Genomic DNA, 27,361 nt, shown 5'->3' on the forward strand with positions numbered 1-27,361 from the left:
CTCCCATCTCTGGGTAAAAAAACAACAACAAAAAAAAAACCAACAAAAAAAAAAACCCACAACCTGTGATATTTCACCAGCTGCTCATGTTGGAAGGTGGTTTTATTCCTTATTTACTCTGTCCTCATTGACATGCAGAGCCGGACTCGCACGTCTCCTGTTTGACCCTTGGTGTCCTTTCCTATTCAGCACTCTTCCCGGAGGTGTCCCCACCTCCAGACCAGGCTCTGCTCTCCAGACCTTGTCTCCGTCTCACCGACACTGTTTTTTTTTTCCAAGGGAAAAATCCAGCTACAGGGTCCAGTTTGCCTTCAGCCTTCCCCGTACCCACCCATCTGGCTCATCTGCCTCCTCGCTTTGCATATAAACTAACGACTGCTTCCCAGCGTGACTGCTGGTGGTGAGAGCCAACACCACTCACCGCCAGCTGAAGAATCCTTATTTAAGGCAAGATTTTTAATATACTAATGATTAAGACGCCTTTGGCATTTCAGCAGACGCTGCAGCATCCAGGCAGCGGAGCCCAAGCCCCGGACTTGGCTCCTTCACAGCCTTGCACCTCGGAAAACTCAACCTAGGGGGAGCAGAAGGTATTTTTATTGGCTTTGCAACCACCAGCAAACTTTTTCCTCTCAGGAGAGGACTTTCTGCATTGCTATTCCACGCGCAACCTACGGGCACTTTGCAGATTGTAGCAAGACTAAAACACCATCTTCCAACCCGATCCAGAGTCCATTACGGCGAGGATAAAGACTCGTGGTGACATTAATGAGCGCTGGATCAGCCCCTTTGTTGGCATAAATCTCTCCACTGCGCTGGTGGGATTGTGTTTTCCCCATTTGCTTGTTTGTTTGGCTCCGTATTCTCATCAGAGTTTCTATCAGCCCCTTCTCCCACCGACGCGGCCGTAGATTAGTTCCTTCTCAATTCTCCCCTTTCCTCCTGAAGGAAAATAAGGGTGTCTGAGCTCAAACTGGCAGGTTTAGGTGGGTCTGGAAGGAGGAAAGCACAGCTCTGCGAGATCAAGAGGAGGGTTTTTCCAGCAGCATAAGCTGGAGTTAACTCCAGTAGAACCAGCAGAAGAGGCAGTGATTTTAGACAAGCTGAAGAAGACCCACATCCCCAACCCAACCTCTCGTTAATGCAAGCACGGAGCTGCCAATTGACGAGGTGCAATGCCAATTAGCAGTGTGCTCGTTGCCCAAAGGATTCTGCCAAAGTGGAGACGGCGCACCAGGATGGCCAAGAACTAGAGATGAAGCCAGTTGCCATCCCTTGGACCATCGCCCACAAGCGCTTAGGTCTGGGGCTCATGGTCATGATGCGAGCAGCTTCTCAGCAGAGTTTAGGGCCATGGGTGGTCCCACAGTTGGGGGTGACACTGCTGGCACCAATCTCCAATTCTGCTTCAGCTTCTACCCAACAATCATCCACCCACCAAAACCATACACCATATACCTCTGCAAGGATAATTCCCTGCCACCTCCAACTGGAAAATGCTCGCAGGAGCTTCCTCAAACTCCAAGCAAGGGCAGGACATGCACTGGGGGTGACACTGCTGGCCCCAATCCCCATTCTCCTTCAACTTCTACCCAACAATCATCTACCCACCAAAACCATACACCATATACCCCTGCAAGGACAACTCCCTTCCACCTCCAACTGGAAAATGCTCGCAGGAGCCTCCTTGAGCTCCAAGCAAGGGCAGGACACGGGTGGACATCCGTGGTGGCCTCCAGTAGGACACTCTTAGCCTTTTCCTTACCGAGGGATGCATCCTGCCACAAAAAGACTGCAGCGCAAGCAGATGACTCACGGAGCCGGGGAAAGGAAGCATCGCAATTGCCACACATGAATATACACACATTTATAGGACCTCAGAGGGCGCCGAACGTCGCATGAGGAGTCAGAAACAGGGCTAAGAACCGAACCACCACTTCATAACCCCGGTTTAACCACTAGAAATGCCACCCTTCACTGGCCAGCTCTGTCCCCTGCAAGGCTGCTCTGACCTGCCTTCCTCCTCACCTCTCTTCTTCCCCATCAGCCCCAAGAGGACACAGCACAAGTCTGTTTGACTTAAATCTTTCCAGAGCTGGTGGAGCGGAGATGCTTAACCCTACGATGGAGGTGACAGCTCCAGAAAAGCACGCTTGTCCCCTAGGAGACCCCAGCCCAGGCAGCTCCAGTCAACCAGAGGCAGCAGCTCTACTAGGAGAGCTATAAAGGGAAACCCTCCTCTGGCAGAGCAATCAGGAGCTTGTCTCATCTCAGATGGAAATTGCACTCAGGGAAAGAAAAAAAAAAAAAAAAAGAAAAAAAAAATAATCCATGCATATGACGATTTTTTTCCCCACTTTAAGCTGATTCCATCTCTGAGATGGGAGAGAGGTGGTGGAGATTTGCTGACATGTCACTTCAGCAATAAACTCCTCTTTCAGAAACATGCCATCGCAAGCAAAGCGATCGACTCGCAGAGCTACAAAGAGCCAGGAGCACCGCACGTGGGCACCGCTCGGGGCTTCTGCAGCCCCTCAGAGGCAGCATCTCCAGGAACGTGGAAAGAAAACCCTGGCCAGAAAGGAGGACCCAGCAACGATGGGAGGAGGAGACAGGCAAGTCCTAACCCTCAGCACTGCTCATATTCACAGCAATTTCCTGACTAAGGGCACAGGCGCAGGAGAAGATGCTCTCTCCCTTCTTCACCTTAATATAGGAGGGGTCACCACAGCCCTGAAGCTATTCCCTAACCCTCAGGAACAAAAAGAGAGGTTTGAAGGAGAAGGTGAGGGAGCTGGATACTGAAGGAGTCAAGAGAATAAACTTCGGTTGATAATGTATGAGTCGGCAGCTTAGCTCCATCCTCACCCCATGCCCACAGGGCCACCGGGGGCTGGTCCCACCAGGTCCAAGCCCTCCGAAATCCTTCACCGCTCAGTAACCAAGAAAAGCAAAATAATTACACCTTGGCCTCCCCAGTCTGAAAGCCCAAGCTTTATTCCCTCCTCTACCCTCCCTCCCAGTCTGGGCTTGGGACTTGGGCAGGGAAGCAACCAGGAGCTTCAGTCTCTGCCAACTGAAACTCTGAAATGAATAATTGTAGCAGGATGAAAAATATGGGGTGCTGGGTTTGGAGACCACCAGAATGGGGTGAACGTGTCACGGGAGCATCATGGCACAGGGCTGAGCCCCGGGGAAGGGCGATGAGGTGTAACGAGGAGTTGGGTGGTTGTGCAAGGATGGGGGGAGTTGGCCGGGCAGGGCAGGAGATAGGGTGAGTAGGACGTTAAGTCAGGGTGTCCTCGGGGCTACCGGAGCGTGGGAACGGGCTTGACCAGCAAGACTGGGGTTATTGCAGCTCCTACCACCAGCAAAGGCGGGAGTGGGGAGCCTGGAGCAAAACAGAGCCATTTGCAGCCACAAAAGGAGATTTAGCAATCCCAGCTGGACCATTTCATGAACAACCTCTGCCCTGTCTTGCTTTCCTCATTTCCACCAGGACCCCAATGCCTGCGAGCCCCCCCCCCCGGCATCGCTCAGCCCCGAGCCCGTGGGGATGGCGAACGCCGCTTTCTTGGGGACAGAGAGCCCGGAGCGGGTTCCCCCATCCCCTGGCAGGCTCTCTCTGCGCTCATCGACTGCAAACCACAGAGGCAGCTGCCCAAACCCCAAAACCTCAGCAAGAGAATCACCATCGCTCGAGCCCCGGCAGCCCTGCCTCGACATCGGAGGGGGGGGGGGCACACACACGCAGCCTCCCCCAGGACCCGAGCGAAAGCATCATGCTGGAACCGGCCCTATTTTTCATATTACGCAAGAAAACCACAAAGAGGCGAATCTCCCCCGGATAAAAAGGGAAAAGATGGGGTAGCAAAGAGTCACAGAAAACAGACCCGTTTCTGAGAAATAATTCTTTCCTGCTTCGCAAACAAGCGCTTTCTGTTTGCACCCGTCAAACAAACATGCTTGATTTTGTTTTGTTTCGCGGCCAAGTTATCATCTCTCCGAAATTATTTCAAGAGCACGACGGGGGCAAAAAATCAATTTGCAAAACAGGCTCTGCCATCCCAGTGGCAAAGTGCACGGCCCCTTTTCAGAGCCCAGAGCGGAAACCGTGGGAAACATCAGGGTTAAAAACCCCAAAGGCAAAGCTTTGACTCGTGTTTAACTCAGATTTGACTTTTAGCGTTCGAATCAAAAGGGGAATAAATAAAGGGATTGCATCACCCTGCCAAGGAAAGCAGGGATGCTCAGAAGAAGAGGAGAAGGAAAGGGCCCTCCCCCAACCAGATCTGCTCGCCTGGGAAATTTGGGGGGGGGGGGGGGGGCTACCACGCAAGAGCCTGTGCGTGTTGATGGGAGAGTCAGAGCCTCGCCGTGGAAAGCGCTGACTGATGCCAATTAAAGCGAAATCATAATCAAGGCATTTGTTTTGGTGCAGAGAGAACGGCTCCAAAGGTCTCGGCAGCGCCCGGGCTCGGTTCAAGCACCGGGGGGAAGTTGAGGATGGGCCTTCTCCAGCGTGAACCGCTTGCTACCCGTGAGGGCAGATGCTGTCGGGACGTGGTGGGAGGGGATGGAGACCAGCATCATCCTCACCACGTGGCCTTGTGAGATCCAGCTCTACCCTTCAGACACGCACAAGCCCTGGGTGTAACCCCAGGAGCAGCCTCAGGGACCATCAAATAAATAATGCCAAGCTGCTGGACCCAACACCCATAAACCCTCTTCCCATTCCTGCAGGTTTTGCTCCATCCAGGAGTTAAATCCTGCCCCTCCTATCCCAGAGGACAGCTCTATCCCAAGCTCTAAACCTAGATTTATATTTAATACAGTGATCTGAAGCGCTGGTAGTGAAGCAGGACACATGACGGTACCCTCCAGCAGACATCACGAGACAGAAGGAAACATCTGAACGTCTCTGGTGACTCTGGTCCTAACCTGTCTCCTAATGGAATATTTACATTATCCGGGTTTGCACGGAGCGAATCCTGTGCCCTTTACAATGGGAGAGTCTCCTCGTGGTCATCAATCCAGCTCCTTTAACCGGCGCTGAACTAGTTCTGCTCAGAGGGATGGAGCTGAGAAGAGCCTCCTTGGCTCGACAGCAGCTTGGGGTCCTCAGCACCCCATAAACCAACTAAAACAACTTCTTTCCAACAGCCAAGCCCTTTCCCTCGGGGAGAGACAGGAACTCTCCCGGCGCTTCAGAGAAGCGGCAGCTTCAGCTGCTAAGTTCTCAGCTGTGAAAAGCCAAGGAGGGACCTCCAGAAACATCTCTCTCCTTCCAAATCCTTGGCTGTGACTCGCCGTCCTCCCACCTTGCATGGAAGTAAGTGGGAAAAGAGGAGACTAACTTTTTTTTTTTTCCTTCCCCGAGCACCACCCCTTGCCAGGCTGCTGCCTGCACGCCGGATCCGCCGAAGCCTTTGGAAGCAGCATTGCTATTCCAAACAACGTTAAATCCTCCACAACACATCGATGGTTACGGTGGGCTGGGAGGGGAACGGGCAGGGAGATTCACACTTCCTTGATCTCCTCCTCTGGAAGAGCCTGGTTTCCACCTGCTCTTCTCCTCTCGGCTCCCGCCACAATCCCAGGGACTGGGACCTACTGGGGATGCGGCACCGTACCACTGCCTGCCGGTCCGACCAACCGCTCCCACCTCAAACCAGAAGGAAAACGCCCCAAAATCCCAGCGCAAAACACAATCCTCCACCTCTCCCGCTACCAAACCAGTGCACCCAGCCGGCAGCAGCGGCAAGCCCTTAATTTCCGAGAGCAATGCCCGCTCCAGGGGCAGGACAGCGGGAATATCATCCCCCACAGAGGGAATATCATCCCCCACAGAGGGAATATCATCCCCCACAGAGGGAAGGAATACCATCCGCACAGGGGGAATATCATCCCCGCAGTTTGCACGCCCCAAAGCCCATATGCCTCTCTCCCGGACCACGTTCGCATCGAGGAGGTGCCTGCACAGGGAGAAGGACACCCCTTCCCACCAGACCGGCTCCCCAGCCCAACTGGGATGCTCCTACGGCGTTGACGAGCCGCTGCCCTCCCTCCAGGGCCACCTCCCAGGCGCAGGATTTGTCCCCCTTCCCACCAGGCGTCACCGACAGAAGGAAAGCATCCCTCCTGCTGACTCACCCCAGCTTTCCTTTGTTCTCCACCGACACCGGGAGAGCACCGGGTGCCGGCTCTGCCCCATCCGTGCCTGAAACCCTGTGCCAAAAAAACCCTTTTGCAGGCCCCCGCCACAGCAATTTGCTTCCTTCCAGTAAGTCTGAGGAGCACCCGTGCCCGTATCACCCTGTTAGTGGATTTTACAGCCCAGACCCTCAGTAACCCACTCACCCCCCCCCTTTAATACCCCCAGATCTGTAGGATTTTTGGTCTCGAGAGAGCCCGGTGATTCAGGTGAGAGAAGGAGCTATTTTATTTTGTTTTTCAGCCCAGCTCAGCGGGGCAAATTCCTAAACCGAGACACCCCGTCCTCCACCCGCGGCCACCCATTTCCGAGCTTCTTTGCCCAGTCGTGCCACCACGCAAGGCAAATCCCGAGGAAGGGGCCACCACACACCTCCTGGGGGCACGCAAGGGTTGGGGGGGGGGGGTCAGAAGCAAACAGCTGAGTTGCAGGAAATACATAAGGGAGGGGGATTCACATTTCCAGGGCCGGGGAGGGAAGGGAGAGGGGGGGCACAAACCCAGCCTGGTGAGTTTTCCCACCGTTTAAAAAGAAACCTGGCTGAAATTTGGTTGAAATTCCTCCTTAGGTGGTTGTTTTGAGGGGGTTTTTTTTGGCCCTGCTCCACTCGCTGGCGTCAAGCAGGAGTGGCCCCCCCCCGGCAGACGTGAAGTGTCACCTACGCCAGGAAAGTCACTCGCCCAGCACGTCGGGGAGGGGGGGGCGCAAGTGCCGCTCCCCAGCCCTGCCATTAAAATCCTGCCTTTGTATTCCTCACGTCCCCATCCGACAGCCTCGGGGAGGGCTGCGCCCGTCTGCTGCGAGGACAGGGACGAGTCTCTGGGCGTGAGATGTCCCAGAAGTTTCCTTCTCCCCCAAGCAGCCCTTACGTATCTCCCCCCTCTTTCCCCCCCCCCAGCCCAGATCGCTGCTAAAAGGCAGCAGGACCCTGGTGCAACGCCCAGCCCCACATTTCCACCCCCACACCCCAAAAGAGTTAATGCCAGCAGGGAGCAGCAACCTCCGGAGCGAGGGAATTTTTAAGGAGGGCAGTATCCCCCTGCCCGGAGCCAGTTCCATCCTGCACGCACCCCCCCACCCCATCCCAGCAGGTCTGGAGATAGGGAAAAAGGCACCAAACCCCACCGGGGGGGGGGGGGGTGTGTCAACAACCCCCCCACTCCCCAGGTTTGACGCGCACCCCGGGAGCGGAGCAATGTTTATCCCCACGGAACGCAGCCAAAGTGCCCGAGCCATAATACCGACAGTGGGAGCCGAGCCCCCCCCCCCCCCGTGTAGTGCAGGGGTGGGGGGCCACGAGGAACTCGCACTCCCCCTTTTTCATCCCCCAACAACTTTCCCCGGACACAACCGGGGAGGCGGGTGCTGAGCCAAAGCCCAATCCCCCGGCACCCGAATCGCCCTCTCGGCTCGCTGCACCGCCATCGCATCCCCCGCGGGGAAACTGAGTCACGGCTCCAAAGACACCGGCCGCCCTCCCCGTGCGGCAGGACCCCCCCCTCAATGCCCGCCCCCCCCCAAAGCAGAAATCCAGCTGTTCCTACCTGAGCGTGGCACTCTCCCCTTGCCGCACAGTCACGTTGTCCATAGCTTTGGGGAAGGTGGCATCTCCGCTGCGCACGGGCACTCCTGCGGGCACAAGGAAGAGCAGCCTGAGACAGAGGACGACTAGGCACCTCCAGGGCAGGGCTAAGCACCCACCGACCCCCATCCTGGCCAGCAGGGACTTTTCCAGCAGGCAAAAAACACACCCGACAAGGCCACCAGGAACGAAAAGGATGAGGTGGGGTGGGGGGGGGGGGGTGGGGGGAAGAGGGAGTTGGGGAGGGAAAAGGAGGGAGGGGGGTGCGTGTATGTGGGGACGGGGGGGAGCAAAACCACCGGGGCGAGCGATGAGGAGCTCCACGGAGATCAGGAGAGCCCCCGGCAAGGCAGCCTGCGAGCGCTGAGCCTGCCGAGCGGCATCCGGAGGGAGTCCCCAGTATCCTTGGGTGAGGGAGGAGGACGGGAGGGCCGGGGCGTGGGGGGGGTGGGGGGGGGGAGGAGGAGGAAGAGGAGGAGGAGAAGTGGCAAAGGTGCTGGACGCTGGGCGAGCCGGCTCTTCCCGGGAAGTAGTCCGAGGCTCACTTGGGCGAGGAGGCGCCGGGGGAGCCGCCCGGCTGCACCCCCGCTCCCCCACACTTGGCCCGAGTTCGCAGCGCGGAGCGGGGGCAGTCCAAAAACCAGTAAAAAAACCACAAGAAAACCACCAAAACACCCCCGAGACGAGCTAGAGGCAAAAAGGCACAGCGGGCAAAGGCCTCCCAGGTGCCCAGCAGTTCCTCTCCTCCAGCCCCGCCGCCGGGTCCCAAAGGCGGGCTGGTCCAGGCGGGATGCAGGATGCCGGGATGCAGGATGGAGGTGGCGGGTGGGGGGGGGGGGATGTCCGGATGCAAGATGTCGGGATGTCGGGGTGCCGGAGCGTCCCCCTCCCCTCCCTTCCAGCAGCTCTCAGCGGTGGTAGTAGGATGGGTGTCGGGGGGTCGGGGGAGGCGGCGGTAGCAGCATCATCATCCCAGCCCCGCCGGCTCGGCTGGCCGGCAGCATCCCTGGGCGGCGCGCAGGCTGACTTCCCGGGGTTGTCATGGCAGCGGCTCCATCACTGACCGGCACTTTGCCTCCCCGACACCCCCACCCCCCCCCCTAGCACACCCCACAACACACACACACACACACAAGCAGAGAAAAAGAGAGAGAGAGAGAGGCAGGCAAGCGGGGGGGGATCGGAGCGGCGGCGCACACTTCACACGCCAGCCCGGGAGAAGGACACCCACTTTAACCCCCGCCGCACCACGCTCCTCGGGGGACAGGATGTCAGGAACACACACTCCCCCCCCCCTTCCTCCCTTTCCCCCCTCCCGGCGTGCTTACCTGCACCCAGCACCGGGCTATCCCCAATATTTGCCCTCCTCTACCCCCGGCACCATCCCCTCCCCAGGCGGCAAAGCCACTACGCAGGAGGGGAAACTGAGGCACGGCACAATTCTCCCCCTTCTTCCACCCCCTCCCCCCAACTCCAAAAATCAGGCAGGTGACGAGGAGCCCTCCTGGTCCTCTGCACCTCACAGACACACAGCATGAGCTTCAGTGGCGAATTCCTCCCCAGCCACAAGGCACGGTCCCCGCGTGCTTTTTATCAGCTCATAATTTAACAAATATCGCATTTGCTTATTCCCAGTAATTCCTCCTTCCCTCCGCTAGCGGCTACACGCGTTAATATTTCCAGGCACAGCTTCATGCTGGTAAAAGGTGCCGGGGAGCCATCCTCGGAGCACAAAGTCCCGGAGCCACCGAGCAAAGTGCAAAGCGAGCAGCCGAGCAGCTTTCGGGGTGCTGAGCCCCTGGCAGCCCCCCCAGAGCTGCGGCAGCCCGGAGTTAGGGGAAACCAGGCCTCCTGTTGTCCCTGGTGGCCTCTCCGCCACGCAGGACCTTATCCAAAAATCCTCCCTCCCTCTCTCCATTTTTTCCCACCGCCTGCTCCGCAGCTATTACACAGCACCAATGTTTTTTTTCCTCTTTCTTTTTTTTTTTTTTTCTTCCCTCTCTCGAAATCGCTGCCAACCTGAGCTGGATTCAAACTGGTGACCTAGATGTGAAAGGATCCATAGCCCGTTACTAATCCCCGGAGTCTCCGAATCCCCTGTAAACTACTGCTTAATTCACTAACTGTGCTATTTAATCTCTAAAACATTATGAGCTGTGCCGGGCAGAGGAAACACTCAATCAAATAAAGCTTTATTATTATTGTGCGTGCTGATAGGTCATATGAGAAGGGGATTGCTTTGCAAGTCTCTCTTGCTTCTTCCTCTTCCCAAGGCTCCCCCTGCTCCTTGAATTCAGCACCGGTGGGACGTGCTGCCTCAAGTCCTGCTTTTCCCCGGAGGAGACAGCAGCTTTCCCCAGCTCTTGGCAGGAGGAGTTGAATCTCTGCGGCTCACTCTGCTCCCGGCCGCTCGGGCAGGGGAAGGGGTAAAACGTCCGCCTCCAACAGACATTTTGGGCCCGCTAATTACGTGGGAGGGGGCTCTGAAACCGAAATGCAAGAAGCCAGACCATCGGTGGTGGGGTGAACCTCCTTGTGCAGGGTGGTGGCAAGAGTGTAAGATGTTGGTTTTGGCTGATTGCTGCAGCATCCAAACACCCCACACCGCCCACCCCCCACCCCCACCCCCCCCAGGCTGGATGGGGACCCCGCTGTGCCACCCTTTCACTGCTGAGGAACACCCCTCCTGGGCAGGACCTACGAGCCATCGCCGCGCTCATCGTGCAAGAGCCGACTCTCTTTGCGAGGCCACTCCTTTGGATGGGCAGAGACCAGCTCCTGTGTCAGCAAAACCAAAGGGATTCCAATAACCACGGCCAGTTAACCTTCTAACGCAGCCCAGATCGCCGGGAGCACCTTAAATCACCAGAGGAGGCTCCTGCCCATCAGCAAAGCACGGGAGGTTGGGGCAGAACGTGACCTGCTGAGCGGCTTTGCAAGGGCAGAATTTGGCCCGCCGTTGAGAGATCATCAGCCTCGTTTGAAAAATCCCAAGGAATTTCAACCCAGTATCGCCAGCTCCTGCATATTAAGCCCAGCAGAATCCCGGATCTATCTCCCCGTCTCCGGCTCTCCCTCTCTTGCATACATACAATGTACGTATAAATCAGCCCTGTCACAGCTCGTCTCTCTTCTGACAGCTGTAATTGCTTCAGACTGTAAAAATATCTATAGACAATAAACACCGCGCATGAAAACAGCAAAGAGAAAACGAAATCAAGATGCCTTTAAATAATTCAGTTGCTCCAGCAGCAGAGGAGCCAGCAACTGAGTCCAGCTGTGAAGGTTCGGCAGCGAGAGAAAGAGAGCTTTGTAGCCTCCTCTGGGGATGAGAAAGTCTTTTTTCCTTGGCTGGTTTTTTGACCACAGCAGCAGCGGAGTCTGCCGTGCACGGGGCTAAGCCGCTTGCAAAGCGGCACCTACCCGAGCACGAAACGCAGCCTCTTGCTTTCAGCTTCTTCCCTTTCTTCCCACTTAGATAAAAAGTCTCTTTTTTTAGTTTATTTTATTATTTTTCTTTTTTTTTTTTTTTTCCCCTCTCGCGAGCAACAGGCAGGAGACAAACAGATAGAGCAAAGCCCAGGCGCACTCCAGGTGTATATTTATCTCCCTATCTATCTCCTCTACCTTCTTTCCAGCAAGGCTAAAGGCCCCCCTCTCCTGGCAGAGACCACAAACAGGGATGCGAGGGCTGGCACCGCTCGGGACCGGGAAAGGGATGGATTTCCCCTGGGGAGATGGGGACTGGAGAAGAGGATGCCGAAACCAGGGAGAGGGAAAGGGTCAGGAGGAGCAAGAGCCTGTGGGTTTGCCTTTGCAGAGGAGCATCTCCACGGGAGAGACGATGGCTGGGGAGGGAGGAGGCTCGCAGATGGAGCGGAGGGCAGCGGCTACAAACCCAGCAATCTGGCAGCCAGGAAAACCCGTTTCCAGCAGATATTTACTCAATTTTCGACAAAGAGATGGGACGGGGTGACAGGCGGCAGCGCTGGTTGACAGCGCCTCCCGTAAACATCTTCCTACCCGTGGCTCACGTGGGCCTTCCTCCCGGCTAGCCCGGGCCTTTCATTTTAAGATTTTTAAGCGAATTTTGCCCCCAAAAAGTGCCCGCAGGGAGGAACCACGGCGTTTCCCCGGCTCCTTCTGCAAGGCCTGGGAACCTTCCAGCAAACGCTGCCCCAAACTCAGGCTTTTTGAACAAACCCAAGCCCGAGCATCCCATCCGCAGATCCCAGTGGTCCGATGGCTGATAACCAGATGCAAAATTGCACTTCAGGTGCCTCTATCGAGTAAAACAACACGATTGCCGCATTTTTTTCAGCCTTCTCCAAAATATCTAGCACAATTCTAGCATCTATTTCGCTCGTAGCTGCTTGCGGGGACCGTCGATCGATCCCCCCCATACAAGCGGTGCCTATATACCTGCCTGCAAACCTATAGACATACAATATTACCCCTCCCCACAACTAAAGATTTCATTCCTGGGAGGAAAAAAAAAAAAAAAAAAAAAAAAAAAGAATTACTTTCAATAAGTAGGTCATAGCAAGGCAATTTGTCCAACCAGATTTTTCTTTTAATTCCTTTTTTCCTTTTCATGCAGCTGATAGATGGCAATCTATAACCCCAAAGTGGAAATTTATTTTTAATCTGAAATTGCCAAATATGATCAGAAATGTAATTTATGCCCGAGCCATTTCCCTCCCTTCCAAATGAAAACACCATTTCATAACCCCATTCCTGCTACCGCACACCGCATTATTCTCCAATAAACCCCCAAAATAAACTGCTTAATTTTCTTGGCATTAGTCAGGTGAATGACACACCAGTCCGGGGGAGCTTTTTCCCTGAATAACTACTGAGCCCCGAACCATTCACCGCAGACACAAAGGACGTGGGTTCCCCCTCGGCTCCCCACGCTGACTCATTTATCCCCTCATTAATGGTGGCCCCAATTAAAAAAAAAAAAACAAAAAACAAAAAACAAAAAACAAAACACTAACCACAATGATTGAGCGCCTTAGTTGGCTGGAGCCCTTTCGAGCCCTTCTCGCCCCCAAGGCATTCCTGCTCCGAGCTGGAGAAATTGCCTAAATTGGGGACTTTTCTAGATGCAAGAAGCATCCTCGTGGGCACCCGGTCCTCAGTCCCTAAAGGAAGGCAGGGACTACCAGCACCTTCCTCACGGAGTTTAAAAACAAGGCAGGAGACCCCATTAATCCCCGCTAAAGATGCTGTTAATATTTAACTGGCATTTATATAAACTTACAGTAACCGTCCTATTAAATTCAAATGAAGCGCGCTTTTGGGAGCCTTCCCCTAAAGCCACGCTGGGATCGCTTCCCCTAGAGCCTGCTCTTTGCACCAGGGGTCTTGCCATAAAAAAAAAAAAAAAAAAAGAAGAACAACAACATTTTGTCTGCCCTTTAAGAAAAAAAAAAAAACCAAACAAACTGCTGGGTTTGGGTCTGTGGCTCCCTGCTCAGGGGCTGGGGATTTTCCAGCACAAATTAACTCCTTCCAGGGCAACCCCGGTGGAGCCGCCTGGTTCTGGAGGACCAACCGCCCTGCAAGAGGTGTCAAAAGCCTGGCCCAAGCCAAAAGCCAGCAAAGGATTGACCTCCCTGCAACATCTCAAGATGTAACCCAGAAGGAAGCACTTGAGGAAGAGGAAATTCTCGTCACCAGCTGCCAAAATACCCCATACAGTGCTGGCATCCCTTATACACGCAGGGATACAGGACAGCATCCTCAAGGATGCTCTGCTGGGCGCCGGCAGCGCTGCAGCTCGGGCACGAGCTCGGGGAGGGATGCAGAGCGGTCCCCAAGGCCCGGCTTTTCCTTCGGGATTACTCCTTTCTCCCACGGTTCTCCGTGCCTGAACCTTTTCCCACAGCCCAGCCGCCGCAACGCTCCTATTTACGAAGCGACACCTCCGTGTGTCCAGCCTTAACACGAAACACCTCTACAGGGAGTTCAAAAAAAAAAAAAAAAAAGAAAAAGAGAAAAGAAATTATCGAGGAGACGCTGAAGAGCGAAAGTTATGAACCAGGATTGATTCTCGGCGCAAATTAATACCGGTTTTACCACTCATCTGTTTCCTGTTGCGTCGCTGTGCGGTGACGTTGCTCATATTAATGCCCCGAAAGACATCCCCCGTCCCCTCGCAGAGAGGAGTTTGACTGAATCAGGTGCCGGCTGATGCCACGGGATAAAACCACGCCGTTAGCCACCTAAGGGCGTTTTATAAGCCTGTGACATTAACCCAGCGGCTCCACAACTCAATCCACCTCCGCCTTTAAAAAGGAACGAGCGCTAACGGGAAAGGAGGTGTGTGTGGGGGGGGGGAAAGCTGAATAAGCTGAAAAACAAAGGCAGCTGCAGCCGGGGTCCCACCACGGAGATTTGGGGGCTCCAGAAGAGATACTTTAAACGTGAAAACACAAACTTCTTCCCCCTCAATTTCTTCCCGTAGTTTGGGGGGGTTTGAGCTCTGTGCTGGATAACCCTTTGGAGGGGCAGCTCCAAGAGTTGCCGTGCCATCTCCCGGGATGGCCCCGAACAAGAGGCACCAAGCCAAGCCTTCCCCAGCCCATCTGGATATTCCCACCCATCCTAAACTCCACGGAGAAGACAAAAGTCCCTAGCCGAAGCTGGCCCATCACCGCATTCACACACACACACCCCCCTCCACCTCATTTTCCCCAAGCCAAGCCCTTTCCTACCAGAAAGCCGCTGGGTCCACACGAACCAGGCAGAGCAAGCGCCGGGAGAGGAAGAAACACCTTGATTTTAGACCACGACGTTCAAACAAAGAGCAGACGTGGAGAGCAGAGGCCCTGCAAGCCCTCTTTGGAAAGCAAGGAGCATGCTCAGCAGCTCTTGTTGCAACCCCAGCCCCAGGTGTTGGGCATCTTTGAAAATCAGACCCTCCTGGAGACGCTGATTTGCCTTTTGCCCGCAGCTGCCTGCGGACCCTCATCACACACCTGCAAAACCAAGGAGGGGGGAGATGCAAGCTTGGCTTTCCCGCTCCCCACCAGCTTTTCTGGGGCTTTTCTTCAGGTGTACCTCAAACCCAAAGCCCCGCACCTTCGGAGGACCCACCCTTTCGCCAACTCAAAAGTCTCATTTCCCGAAGCGCCCCGGTTGCCAAATTGCTCCTCGGGCAATTTGGGCGCGCTGCTGCCTGCCTGTATCAATCTGAGTTTCGCCACTGGTCCTCTGACCCTCGCGGCGCTGTGCATCCAAGAATAATATTAATAATAGCCGTGCCATTAAGCAAGATGCTTGGTTCGAATCCGAAGATTTTGAGAAACGATCTCATAAATTTAATTCCCGGGGTACCATCTTTGAGCGTTAACAGGCACAGTCGCCTCTGAATTCTGGGAAATGAGCATAATTACATGGAGATCGACAAGGCACAAATGCCAAGAATTCTGTTAACCTTTAATACTGCAAAAAAACTCTCCCCTTGTAATTATCTCTTTCCTTTGTCTTAAATGTTACTGATGAATATTTAGTGGGATAAGCAAATAAAAGGAGGCCGAGGGGCGCAAGGAAGTGAGGAGTAACTCGGCAAACCTCCCAGCATCGCTGCGGGTCGGGACCCCAGCTCCCAAAATCTGCCACCCAGGACAGTGACACCCCCACGGTGACACCGCAGAGCCGGTGGAGGGTCATCTGAGTTAGTTACACCAAAATCCGAATTAATCCCCAGCGCTGCTAGAAACGCCCCTAGGTCCACGGCGTGGGCACGGAGCCATCCCGCCGCCCCCAGCGGGACAGTTTCAGGTGCCCTTTTCTCCGAACCCAACTTTGTCTTGGAATAAAACTTTCCTGGGTAAAAAAAACAGATCACCTTTCAAACGGATCCTCCCCGGGGTTGGAAATGGCACTGCCCTCTTGCTGCACATTGAGTCTGATGGAAAGAAGATTTTCTCCCGGTGTGAACTGCATTAATATCTGTCACCGCTCTGGCATTTCTGCCTATAATGATGAAAAATATGTGCAGAGAATGCGGGGTGCTCTCAGCATCGCCTCCCTCCCCATGAAGCGAAATTAGAAGCAGCTGCTCCCGTTCCCATCCTTTTTACGGTCCTACAGCATTATCTCGGGAAGCTTATTATTTGGGAGACGGCGTGGGGATAACGGAGACTCGTGACCTATCCATATTCAAAATGTGGCTCGCTGCAGAGGGGGGGCTCGGATCAGCCCTCCCCGGAGCTGGAGATCGGTGGAAAGGTCACTCTCCTCTTTTAATGTCGCGTCAGACCGACCGCTGCGGGAACAAGGAAAGGGAGAAGGCACATCTCCCCCGACGGACGGAGAAAACCCATCTGGAGGGTGACGGCACAAGGTGCGACCACCTGCAACACCAAATGCTTTCGGATCACTGTCCGGGAGACCTGGGAGAGGTGGAAGGAGCATCTTCCTGGCTTTGAAGATGCTGCTTTCAACCCCATCCCGCTGCTTGGGATGAGCAAGGAGGCAGGGAATCCCCTGCCATAGAGGAGGAGGATGGCAGAACATCCCGATATTTGCCCCAAAACGCTGCAGGGAGCAGGGGGGGACAAGAGGATACGCCATCCATCAGTGTGCCAGCCCCAAATGCATCCCAAATTCATCGACGCTGCCCCGGCCACCGAGCGTGCGAGCTGGTCCACCCGGGAGTCCCAGCGGAGAGACTGGGTGCCACGGGAGAGGCCGGAGCAGTTTGCAGAGCAAACTTTCCCTCCAGCCCTCAAAGCCAGACCTTTACAGACTCCCCTCCTCCCTCGTTCCAGGAGGAACGAAGCCAAAGCAGCATTTATTCACAGAGGAACCGGGGAGAAAAATGAAATAAAAGAGGTTAGCTCATTAAGGACGACACCTACCCCTCCCAAGAGAGGTCTGAGGAACCGGCTTTGCAGTCGCCGAGAGGAAGAACACGTGTCAAAGCCCCGAGCCGGGGCTGCTAACAGCAGTGAGAGCTCCAAACCTCCCCGAGACAGGTGACACCACAACCAGCTTGGACCTGGGGGTCCCCCATCCACCACCCCCCTGATTTCTTCTGACCTCGGAGCACAGCAGATGTTTGCTCTCCTCCCTTCCCTCTCCCCTTTTCCCTGCCTTCAACTGGAGCGAGCTTTCTAGTCTCCGAGCTGCTTTTATGCCCCTTTAAAAGGTTATAAAAGCTGCCTTTATATTCCAATAAAGGGATATAAAAACAACCTTTTTCGCAGTTCAATAAACGTGGTTAACTTTTTCCCCCCCATTAATACTTCTTTTTGCCTCGGTGCTGCGTGCATGCACGGGCTGCTACAGGACAGGGAGGAGGACATCAAGGGGCGAGCGGTAGCCCAGCAGGGTTTTGCCTCTCCTGGTAAAGCCCCCTTGAGTGTAAGCGATGATAAACTGCAGCCATCCTGGTCAGGAGCCTTGCATGATGGCATCTCAGACCATGCTACCTCTTCTCCTGGGTGACAAGGGACCATCCTGCTCAGCATCCTTGCACCGATTAGCCATGGCAACTCAGACCGTGCCACCTCTCTTCTTGGGTGACAAGGGACCATCCTGGTCAGCATCCTAGCACCAACTACCTAGCAAGCCACGGCATCTCAGACCATGCCACCTCTCCTCCGGGGTGACAAGGAACCATTCTGGTCAGCATCCTTGCATGATGGCATCTCAGACCGTGCCACCTCTCCTCCTGGGTGACAAGGGACCATCCTGCTCAGCATCCTTGCATGATGGCATCTCAGACCGTGCCACCTCTCCTCCTGGGTGACAAGGGACCATCTTGCTCAGCATCCTTGCATGATGGCATCTCAGACCGTGCCACCTCTCCTCCTGGGTGACAAGGGACCATCTTGCTCAGCATCCTTGCATGATGGCATCTCAGACTGTGCCACCTCTCCTCCTGGGTGACAAGGGACCATCCTTGCACCAACTAGCCCTGACATCTCAGACTGTGCCACCTCTCCTCCTGGATGACAAGGGACCATCTTGCTCAGCATCCTTGCATGATGGCATCTCAGACCGTGCCACCTCTCCTCCTGGGTGACAAGAGACCATCCTTGCACCGACTAGCCCTGACATCTCAGACTGTGCCACCTCTCCTCCTGGGTGACAAGGGACAGGTCGCTTCACCGCTGGCTGACAACCCCTTGCTCCTTATGTACCCTGGGTCAGGGATTGTCCCTTTCAGAGCATCAGTGCCACGTGTAGCGTGACAGGACCCCGCTTCCCACCACAGCCTCCAGACACGGCTCTAATTATTATTTACTGTCCACGCAGCCATGCCGGAACCCGTAATCTGTCTTTCTCAAAAGTGCCTCTTTCCTTGGAAAGAGGATCTAAACCCGTCCTGCCGCCCGTCCAACAGCCTCTCCGGGCATTAAAACAAGGAGGTTTATTATTTTTTGTGACAGCCTGTTCTTGCAAGGTGAACACAACTCGTATGAATCAAACCACCTCGCTTTCCATCCATCATCTCTCCCCCCACCCCCTCCCAGCGCCACCAAACGCCGGGGGGAGGAGGGGGTTCGGTGGCCAAATTCCAAGCGGAGGAGCGTGCTTATCGGTGGTGATCTACGGGCGAGCGAGAGGCTTTGGGGTGATGGGACCAGGGCTGCCAGGGGCTCCCCAGGAGCCGGGGAGATGAGAGTCCATAAATAAGGTGTTCCAGCTATCGGAAGCCAAAATTGAAGCTCAGCACCGAGGCATTGAGAGCCTTTCCAGGCTCTTCCCCCTCTCCCTGACCTAATTTATCCCTTCCCACATGTTAGGGACCAAACTCTGGCCAGGTCGGGAGCAGAGGAGATGATCCCGAATGCTTTGTCCAAGCCCCAACCACGCACCCTGCCCCAGCTCACTCCTCCACACCCCAGCAGGCAGGCTGAGCCCTCCCCTGCCACCGCTGGCTAATTAATCTAGCTAATTGCCTTTACCAGGCTCCCTTTCTAAAGGCTGCAGGAGAACGATGAGGGTGAAGGGAGAAGGTGAGCATCTGGGGCTCCCCGGGGAATTCAGAAGTGTTTACAGTCCCTGGCAGGAGAAAATCCATACTCATCTTGGCTGCGGGAGGCAGGGCTGCCCTCCCACGCTCCTATTAGCAATTTCCAATCATCTTTTATTAGGCCTGCATTGATTTGCTGCTCATTTCGGTGGGAATGGAGGCCTAAGAGCCTCGATCGGGGTCTGAGCCGAGGAATCCAGGCATGGAGCCGATGCTGCCGTTTCTAATCAGCCTCCCACATCCCGCTGCGTCTTTTCCACAGCCGCCCAGCGTGTATGGAAGAGGGACCACGGCCAGGAGAGGCTGGGGTCTCCTCCCGATCTTTATTTAGGGAGCTCCTTCCACGTTGGGGAGGGGGATTTGCGCTGTGCCCCTTTCCAGCAGGGATTTCTGGAGCCCTCTCCCTGCCTGCTGGGAGAAGCCACCTGGATCCCACGCTCCAAAACCCAGCTCGGGGCCAGTTTTTCCCCGCCACCCCGGGAGAAACAGGCTCCCAATGCTACGCTTCTGTTTCCAAGCCAACATTTCCAAGTAGCTTGTGAAACACAAATTCTGTTAGGAATCATCTGAATATTTTGTTCTGATAATGCCATAACACCATGGTATACACATTAGCAGACGCACCACACAGAAAGGACTATTTGAATATCAAAACAAAGTGAATTTACAGGGTTTTTTTTGGTGTGTTCTTTTCTTTCCCCCCCCCCCCCTCCTGGCAAAGCCGTCACTGCAAGTTATCAGTTTCCAACTGTTTGCACCACAGCTTTTCCATCCGCGTCCCTGCTGTCATCAAACCTGCCGCTCTCTGCACCCCATGTCCTCAAATAACCCGAGATGCGCAGACTCGGGTACAAAAGGCCCTCGCCGCCTCCGAGGAGGAGACCCCAAGCAGTTCTTTGAGTCCCGCAGAGGAGATGGTGGGAGATGCAAATCTCTGTGTGTCTGAGCCTCGGATACATCCCTCTGCACCCAACAGCACCAAACTCATCCCATCGCAGCACAAACCCCGTCCCACCCCTGGACAGATCTCATCCAACCCCGGCACAAGCTCCATCCCACCCCAGGATGGACCCCATCCCGCCCTGGCACAAAATCCCATCCCACCCCGGCACAAAACCCCATTCCATCCCATGACAAACCTCATCCCACCCCGGCACAAACCCCATCCCACCCCAGGTCAGATTCTATCCCACCCCTGGCACGAACCCCATCACACCCTCACACAAACTGTATCCCATCCTGGCACAAAACCCCATCCCATCCCATGACAAACCTCATCCCACCCCGGCACAAACCCCATCCCACCCCTGGCACGAACCCCATCCCTCCCTGGCACAAACCTCATCCCATCCTGGGACAAACTCCATCCCACCCTGACACAAAACCCCATCCTTCCCGGCACAAACCCCACCCCAGGTTGGACTTCATCCCAGGACAGACCCCATCCCACCCCGGCACAGACCCCATTCCACCCCAGGTCGGAATCCATCCCACCCCTGGCACGAACCTCATCCCATCCCCAGGACAAACCCCATCCCAACCCAGAACAAACCACATCCCATCCTGGGACAAACTCCATCCCACCCCAGGACAAACCTCATCCCACCCTGGCAAGAACCCCATTCCACCCCGGCATGAACATCATCCCATCCTAACCCATCCCATCCCGGCACAAACCCCATTCCACCCCATTACGAACCTTATCCCACCCCAGCATGAACCCCATCCCACCCCAGGACAACCTCATCCCATCCCAGGACAAACCTCATCCCATCCCAGCATGAAACCCCATCCCAGGACAAACCTCATGCCATCCCAGCATGAAACCCCATGCCATCCCAGCATGAAACCCCATGCCATCCCAGCATGAACCCCATCCCATCCCAGCATGAACCCCATCCCATCCCAGGACAAACCTCATCCCATCCCAGCATGAAACACCATCCCATCCCAGCATGAAACACCATCTCATCCCAGCATGAACCCGGCACAACCCTTCCCAGCAGATGGAAGGGAGTATGCACTAAAACCCTCAACTTTCCTGCATTTAGACTTAATTATATATATATTTTTTTTTAAAGTAGCCTGCATTTAGAGAGTGAGAGCCACCCCAGGAAATATTAAAATGGGAGAGCCGACTGAGAGGAGAGCGGCTCACAAACACCTGCGGTGAGGCGGATAAAAGCCAAGGGCTGCAAAGCCTTGGATGTGCCTTCGCTTCAGACGGCGCGGGAGAAAACACAAGACGCTCTTAAACTCTGCCCCAGATCTACCAGCACGGAAACTTTAACTCTGCTTTGAACCCGGGAACTGAATTATCTCCCCGGGAAGCGGCCGCCTCCGGGCAGCGATGGGGAGGCGATGGGGAAGCGCAGCCCGGTCCTCGCTGGTGGGGATGATGGAGGGGTCCAGCGGCTGCCCGGCGGGTGGTGGCCGAGGTGGTGCTGTCACTTAGTCACTGTCACCAAGCCGGGGTGATGTTGGGGCTGCAGGACCCTCCAAGGGATGGGGTTAGGGAGAGAGGGGGCTCTCCCAAAATTTTCCTGTGGGGGGATGCGCTGGTAAACTTTGCCATGAGAAAACAAGGACTTGCTTCTAAGCACACGTCTCTGATGCCAGTTACAAGCATGTAATGGGCAAACTGGGTCTGATCCAAAGGGCCTGAGACAGTTCTCAGAGTATTTAAGGATCCGCTGCCCATTTTTTCTCCCTCTTGCTTTTTTTCTGTACACCTCCAGGCAGTCCGGGAAGAGGACAAGGACACAAAACGTGGAATACCACGGATGGGAAGCCCTACCACGAGCAGGTGGTTTGATTCCCCCTTCTCTCCCCGTCAGTGGACACTGGTGCCCCACACCAAAGAAAGATGGAAGGACTTTTGTCCCACGCTGAGATAGGGCTGTCAAAGCCCTCGCTGGCACCCGCCCTGCCTTTTGACTGGCATCAGCGCACAGCAAGCAAACGAAGCGGGCCAAATTTCTCCCTGGTGGAGCTTAATTAAAGTCAATGATGTTCCACCAGGGAGGAACCTGGCCCACTGTCCTGAGCCGGAGTCCACAACAATTCCAGCTGGCAACTGACAGGCGGCAGGAAGGATCCCTGGCACCGGGAACGGTGCTGGGAACCGTATCCGGCGTTTGCGAGTGGGAGACGGGCTCAATAAACCCGGCACTAAGTAAACCAGATCCGTAATAAATAACAACAACCAGCGTTTCGCCTCTTCCAAATGCTACAGAGAACTGGACCAAATTGTCCTCCCAACTCCCCTGAGCGGTGGGGACATTTCATTAGCCCTATTACACTGACAGGGAAAGAGTCACTGGGAGCTTAATAATAATAAAAATCCATTATGTTACAGCGCTCGTCATCTGTGCATCTCCACGAGCTGCAAAAAAAGGCAGAGAAATGGCTCTGCTCGTTTTAATGGAGGGGGGGTGGGGTGGTGGAGATGCATGAGGAGGGTCAGCAATTAGCTCCAGGTCGCTCATCAAGCCCGACTTGAAGTTTGCTGGTGGTGCCACTAAGCCGTGCCCAAGGCTGGGCTGATGGGCTCCAAGACGGATGGGCTGCTGTTTCACAGCCTTTCATCAAAGGAGGTTTGTGCCTGGTCAGAAGGACCTGGACAGGCTGGAGAGGTGGGACAGTGTGAACCTCATGAAGTTCAAGCAGGGCAAGTGCAAGGTCCTGCATGTGGGTCAGGGCAATCCCAAGTACAACTACAGGCTGGGTGGAGAATGGACGGAGAGCAGCCATGTGGAGAAGGACCTGAGGGTGTGGGTGGATGAGGAGCTCAACATGACCCTGAAATTTGTACCCACAGCCGAAAAAGCCGATTTGCACCCTGGGCTGCATCCCCAACAGCGTGGCCAACAGGGTGAGGGGGGGGATTCTGCCCCTCTGCCCCTCTCTGGGGAGACACCCCCAGTGCTGCCTCCAGCTCTGGGGCCACCAACAGCAGAAGGACATGGACCTGTTGGAGTGGGGCCAGAGGAGGCCACGGAGATGCTGGGAGGGCTGGAGCCCCTCTGCTGGGGGGACAGGCTGAGAGAGTTGGGGGGGTTCAGTCTGGAGAAGAAAAGGCTCCGGGGAGACCTCAGAGCCCCTTCCAGTCCCTCAAGGGGCTCCAGGAAAGCTGGGGAGGGACTCTAGATCAGGGAGGGGAGCCATAGGAGGAGGGGGAAGGGTTTGGCACTGAAAGAGGGGAGATTGAGATGAGATGTGGGGAAGAACTTCTTTGCTGTGAGGGTGGTGAGAGCCTGGCCCAGGTTGCCCCGAGAAGCTGTGGCTGCCCCATCCCTGGAGGGGTTCAAGGCCAGGTTGGAGGGGTCTTGGAGCAACCTGGTCTGGTGGGAGGTGTCCCTGGCCAGGGCAGGGCGTGGAACGAGGTCCCTTCCAACCTGAACCATTCTATGATTCTACGACCTGCTATGCCTCAGCTCCATCTGCCCACCTGAACCTGTGCCAACAGACCCAGGGGAGGTCCCACCACAACTCTAACGTGGTTAGATGCCAACAGCACGAGGGGTGCAATTACCCAGCACCCGCGGGATGATTACGCCGTAACTACGTTTTCCACACCTGTAATTTCCACTACGCTCATACAACTCCACGGCTCACTCCGTAGCTGCAAATTAATTTGAGCGTAAGGGCAAAAATCAGTGGTGCCACTGAAGGCTAAAAACACACAGCCACAGTGACCGGGAAGCCGAAGCCACAATTGTGGAGATGGAGGTAACCTTACAGCCGAAATGTAGAGAAATTCCCGTTATAGAGACCTAGTGGGTGGTGAGGAGGTTATTCAAAAGCCTTACCACGGTATAATTACCCTGTATTCTTAAGGTAATTACAGCCCCGCTATTATATACTGCAACCCTCCATTTCACGCCTAATCCCATAAGGTAGATTCAGGGGGATAAAAGGCAGCAGGAAAAGACACTTGACTGTGGCAAGAAGAGGGATGGATTGACGGGGGCAGCAAAAGGAGAGGAGGTAGGAATGTATGGAAAAGCTCCAGGCGTCTGGAGACATCGTGAACACCCAGACCAGCCCCGGAGGATTCAGACCGGGCAACGGGGAAGAGCTGGGCTCGGCTGACTGGGATCTATCGAGGAGGTATAAGCATTCATCAAAAGCCAATCTGCTTTTGAAAAGCAGAAAAAGAGGTTAACTTCGGATGAATTTTTCACTTCAGAAGCTTTATGGGCGAGTCCTGGAACTGTCAGGTCGAGGCGCTTCAATATTTTCGGAACAAATGTTTGGATTGTTGGGTAATTTGTAACCAAACACTTACATTAAAATTTCCCGTTGGCTCATCTGTTTTTTGGGGGGGAAGGGAAGAAGATTTGGAGCTTTTCTTTATTTCTCAATTTCTGAAGTTTTGATTCTTCATACTCTACTTCAGGGTCAAACGGGAGGGGGAAGGAAACCTAAAAGCCCATGGCAGAGAGAGAGCATCCAGCCCTGGCCCAAGGGATGAGTTCACCCCTTCGGCCCCTTCCCCTGTCACATCGGGGCACATTGTGGTCCTTGGAACACCAGGCTGGTCTCCTCCAATATCACGATGGAGGGACAAGCCATCTGCTATCTCCACCTTGACAAGGGGACAGGGTCGGGAAGAGCATCCCGTCAACATCCCAACCCTTTCCAGAATCCACCAGTATTTTCTGGGTCCTGCCAGAGCTTTCCACTTTTCAAGTAAGCTCAACATGAGCCGGCAATGTGCGCTGGCAGCCCAGAAAGCCAACCCCATCCTGGGCTGCATCAAGAGAAGTGTGGCCAGCAGGTCGCGGGAGGTGATTCTACCCCTCTACTCTGCCCTCGTGAGACCCCACCTGGAATACTGTGTCCAGCTTTGGAGTCCTCAACACAGGAAGGACATGGACCTGTTGGAACGGGTCCAGCGGAGGGCCACGAAGATGGTCAGAGGGATGGAGCACCTCCCCTATGAAGCCAGGCTGAGAGAGCTGGGGTTGTTCAGCCTGGAGAAGAGAAGGCTCCGGGGAGACCTCAGAGCAGCCTTCCAATATCTGAAGGGAGCCTCCAGGAGAGCCGGAGAGGGACTCTTTGTCAGGAAGTGTAGTGACAGGACAAGGGGTAATGGTTTTAAATTGGAAGAGGGGAGATTGAGATTAGATATTAGGAGGAAATTCTTCACTGTGAGGGTGGTGAAGCACTGGAACAGGTTGCCCAGGGAAGCTGTGGATGACCCATCCCTGGAAGTGTTTAAGGCCAGGCTGGATGGGGCTTTGAGCAACCTGCTCTAGTGGAGGTGTCCCTGCCCATGGCAGGGGGGTTGGAATTCCATGATCTTTAAGGTCCCTTCCAACTCTAACCATTCTATGATTCTATGTCAACAGAATTTTTGCTCATTGAGGTCAACCGGCACATTTCCAGGACTTGTCTACACCCGGACCAGCCCAGGGGGCTCCTTCATCACAAAGCTGGGCAAATATTCAGCTCATTAACTTCCACCCAGCTCATCAGATCCTATTTGGACCCCCACAAACACATTTAAAACCAATCCCAGTTACCCAACGCAGCCCAGTCCCAGCCGGGCAGACAGACCTGACGTGACTTACAGGTCTCCCGCTGTTCTTCCTTATCTCCACCTGATTTTATTTGCCCGGTGCTATTTGCATTCGTATTTCCACTGGCTCACCAGGCGGCGGATGGGAAGATGCGGGCACAGGAGGGGACACACGGTACCATATCCCTGGCGTAATTCAGTGAAATCTCCGAATAACCCAAACCCTTTCTGCCGCACAGCACGTCCCTGCCACGAGAGACTATTCCCCCCTGCGGCGTGCCAAAAACATTTGTGCAGAGCAGACGCGTGGGCATGAAAACACAATCAGTTGGGAGAAAAACCTGTGCTTCTGCTGCTGCTTTGTGGGGTTTTGTTTTCCCTTCTTTTTCTTTGTTTTAAAACTAGCTGGGCCAAATTCTTTATCGTCTGCTTCTGCTGCAAGGAGAGGGGCAGAATTTGTGGAGCGCAGCATCACCGCGATTACAGAGGAAGGCAAATCCCTGCGGGATGCGGGACCACGTCCCCAGGGAGCAACTCCTGGAATTGCATCCACGTGGACCCGCTCTAATCCCTCTGGGTGCAGTTTTCACCCAGTGAAACCCATCCTTTGCAAGGTGTGAACCCGCCTGCCGCGGGAAACGAAGGCTGAGCTACGGCAGGAATGGCTTCCCCATCTCCATTAGGGGCTCGGCTAAGCCATGAAGCCTGAAAGTTGATTATATCTTTCATTAGGAATGACTGAATGATGTTTTTAAACTGGAAAAATGAACTCGCAGCTAAGAGGAAACACTTCCTTGGCGAGGCCGTGGAGGAGGTTCCCCGCGGAATAGATGCAGTTGTGAGAGTCAAAATTAAATTGATATTACAAAATTTCCTGAGGGGAAAAAAGTCATACGCTGCCGGCAGGAACGGCATCTCACAGAGAACTGGGTAGAAAATGGAAATCCACTGAAACTCAAATATATATAGTTTTAATGAAAAAAAAAAAAAAAAAAAATCTCCTAACTTCCCCAGCTCAGCAGAAATTCCCCAAAAGTACAATTTCCAAGGTTCCCCTTCCTCCTTGGAAGTACCATTTCAGGTAATGCAAGAAGGACATCTCAGCTACCTCCCTGTTCCTGGAAGCCTCACGTGGGTTTCACAAACTCCCTTTAGGCGGGACACAACACAGCAAGTTGCCTTCAAGGTGGGCTTGGCTGGGATGGGGGGGCTCTCCCTTGCCTCCCAGCAGGTCTCCTTGGCCAGCAAGGACAATCCCTCCTGGCTTAGCCATCAGAGAGCCAAACCCCTGAGCTCCTTCCAGGCAACCAGCCATCATCTGGATTTCAATTTTCCCAATGGAAAATCGATTTCTTGGGAAAAATTGACATTGTCCTATAAAAACGTGTAACAAAGGCACTTTCTGGGGGGAAACATGCTTTGGTGGAAGACTCCCAGCTAGATTCAAAGGTGGCTTTCTCCATCCTTACTCGCCGGGCGTTCGGGAATGGGAAAATGGGGATGAAGCGAGAAGATGCGGCTGCGAAAGCGGAGAGCACACCACCCAGGTGGAGACGCATCCAAACCTCTGCTGCATCAGCCTCCCTCCAACCTGACAGGAGCCCCGGGAGCTCGTGCGCTGCAATCTGCATTCGCGGGGAGCGCGGGGGGGACCGCTCCAGATGCATTCACAAGGGGACCCTTCAGATCAGATTAACAAAAAGCCACCGATGGCGACAAGTTCCTCTGCTGGGCCGCCGCCTGCCAACAATTTACTGTAACAGCCTCTGAAAAGGGACGCACGTTCCTCTGGCGTTTATGCGCTACGTGGTCCGAGGGAAAAGTGGAGGCTCCTCGGGGAGCACAGCCTGGAGGCACGCTGGAAGGATGCTGCCAGCATCCCCTCACCTCCCCCCCCCCGCCCCAGGTATCACTCCTGGACACAGCCAGCCAGCCTGGGCACCGCTTCAAGTGCCATCCCCTCCTTTGCTTATCACTGATTTCCTTAATTAAAAGCAACCAACGTGGCCAGTTCCCCTCCAGGGATGAGCAGGTTGAAGCTCC

The 27,361-nt window shown here is 54.7% G+C and overlaps 1 protein-coding gene across 4 annotated transcripts in view; it reads right to left on the bottom strand.

Moving 5' to 3' along the window:
* LOC141474578 (protein CEPU-1) overlaps positions 1-27,361 on the bottom strand; it is a 387,134-nt gene that overhangs the window by 146,746 nt on the left and 213,027 nt on the right. For 3 of the 4 annotated variants that reach the window (XM_074162531.1, XM_074162530.1, XM_074162528.1), the window contains exon 1: positions 7,759-7,925. In XM_074162531.1, the coding sequence (XP_074018632.1) occupies positions 7,759-7,925 (167 nt within the window). Of the gene's footprint in view, positions 1-7,758; positions 7,926-27,361 lie in introns of those variants that run through there. The other variant, XM_074162529.1, reaches the window with a different exon arrangement.

This window comes from Numenius arquata, chromosome 22 (assembly GCF_964106895.1).
Source record: "Numenius arquata chromosome 22, bNumArq3.hap1.1, whole genome shotgun sequence".
Taxonomy (NCBI): Eukaryota; Metazoa; Chordata; class Aves; order Charadriiformes; family Scolopacidae; genus Numenius; species Numenius arquata.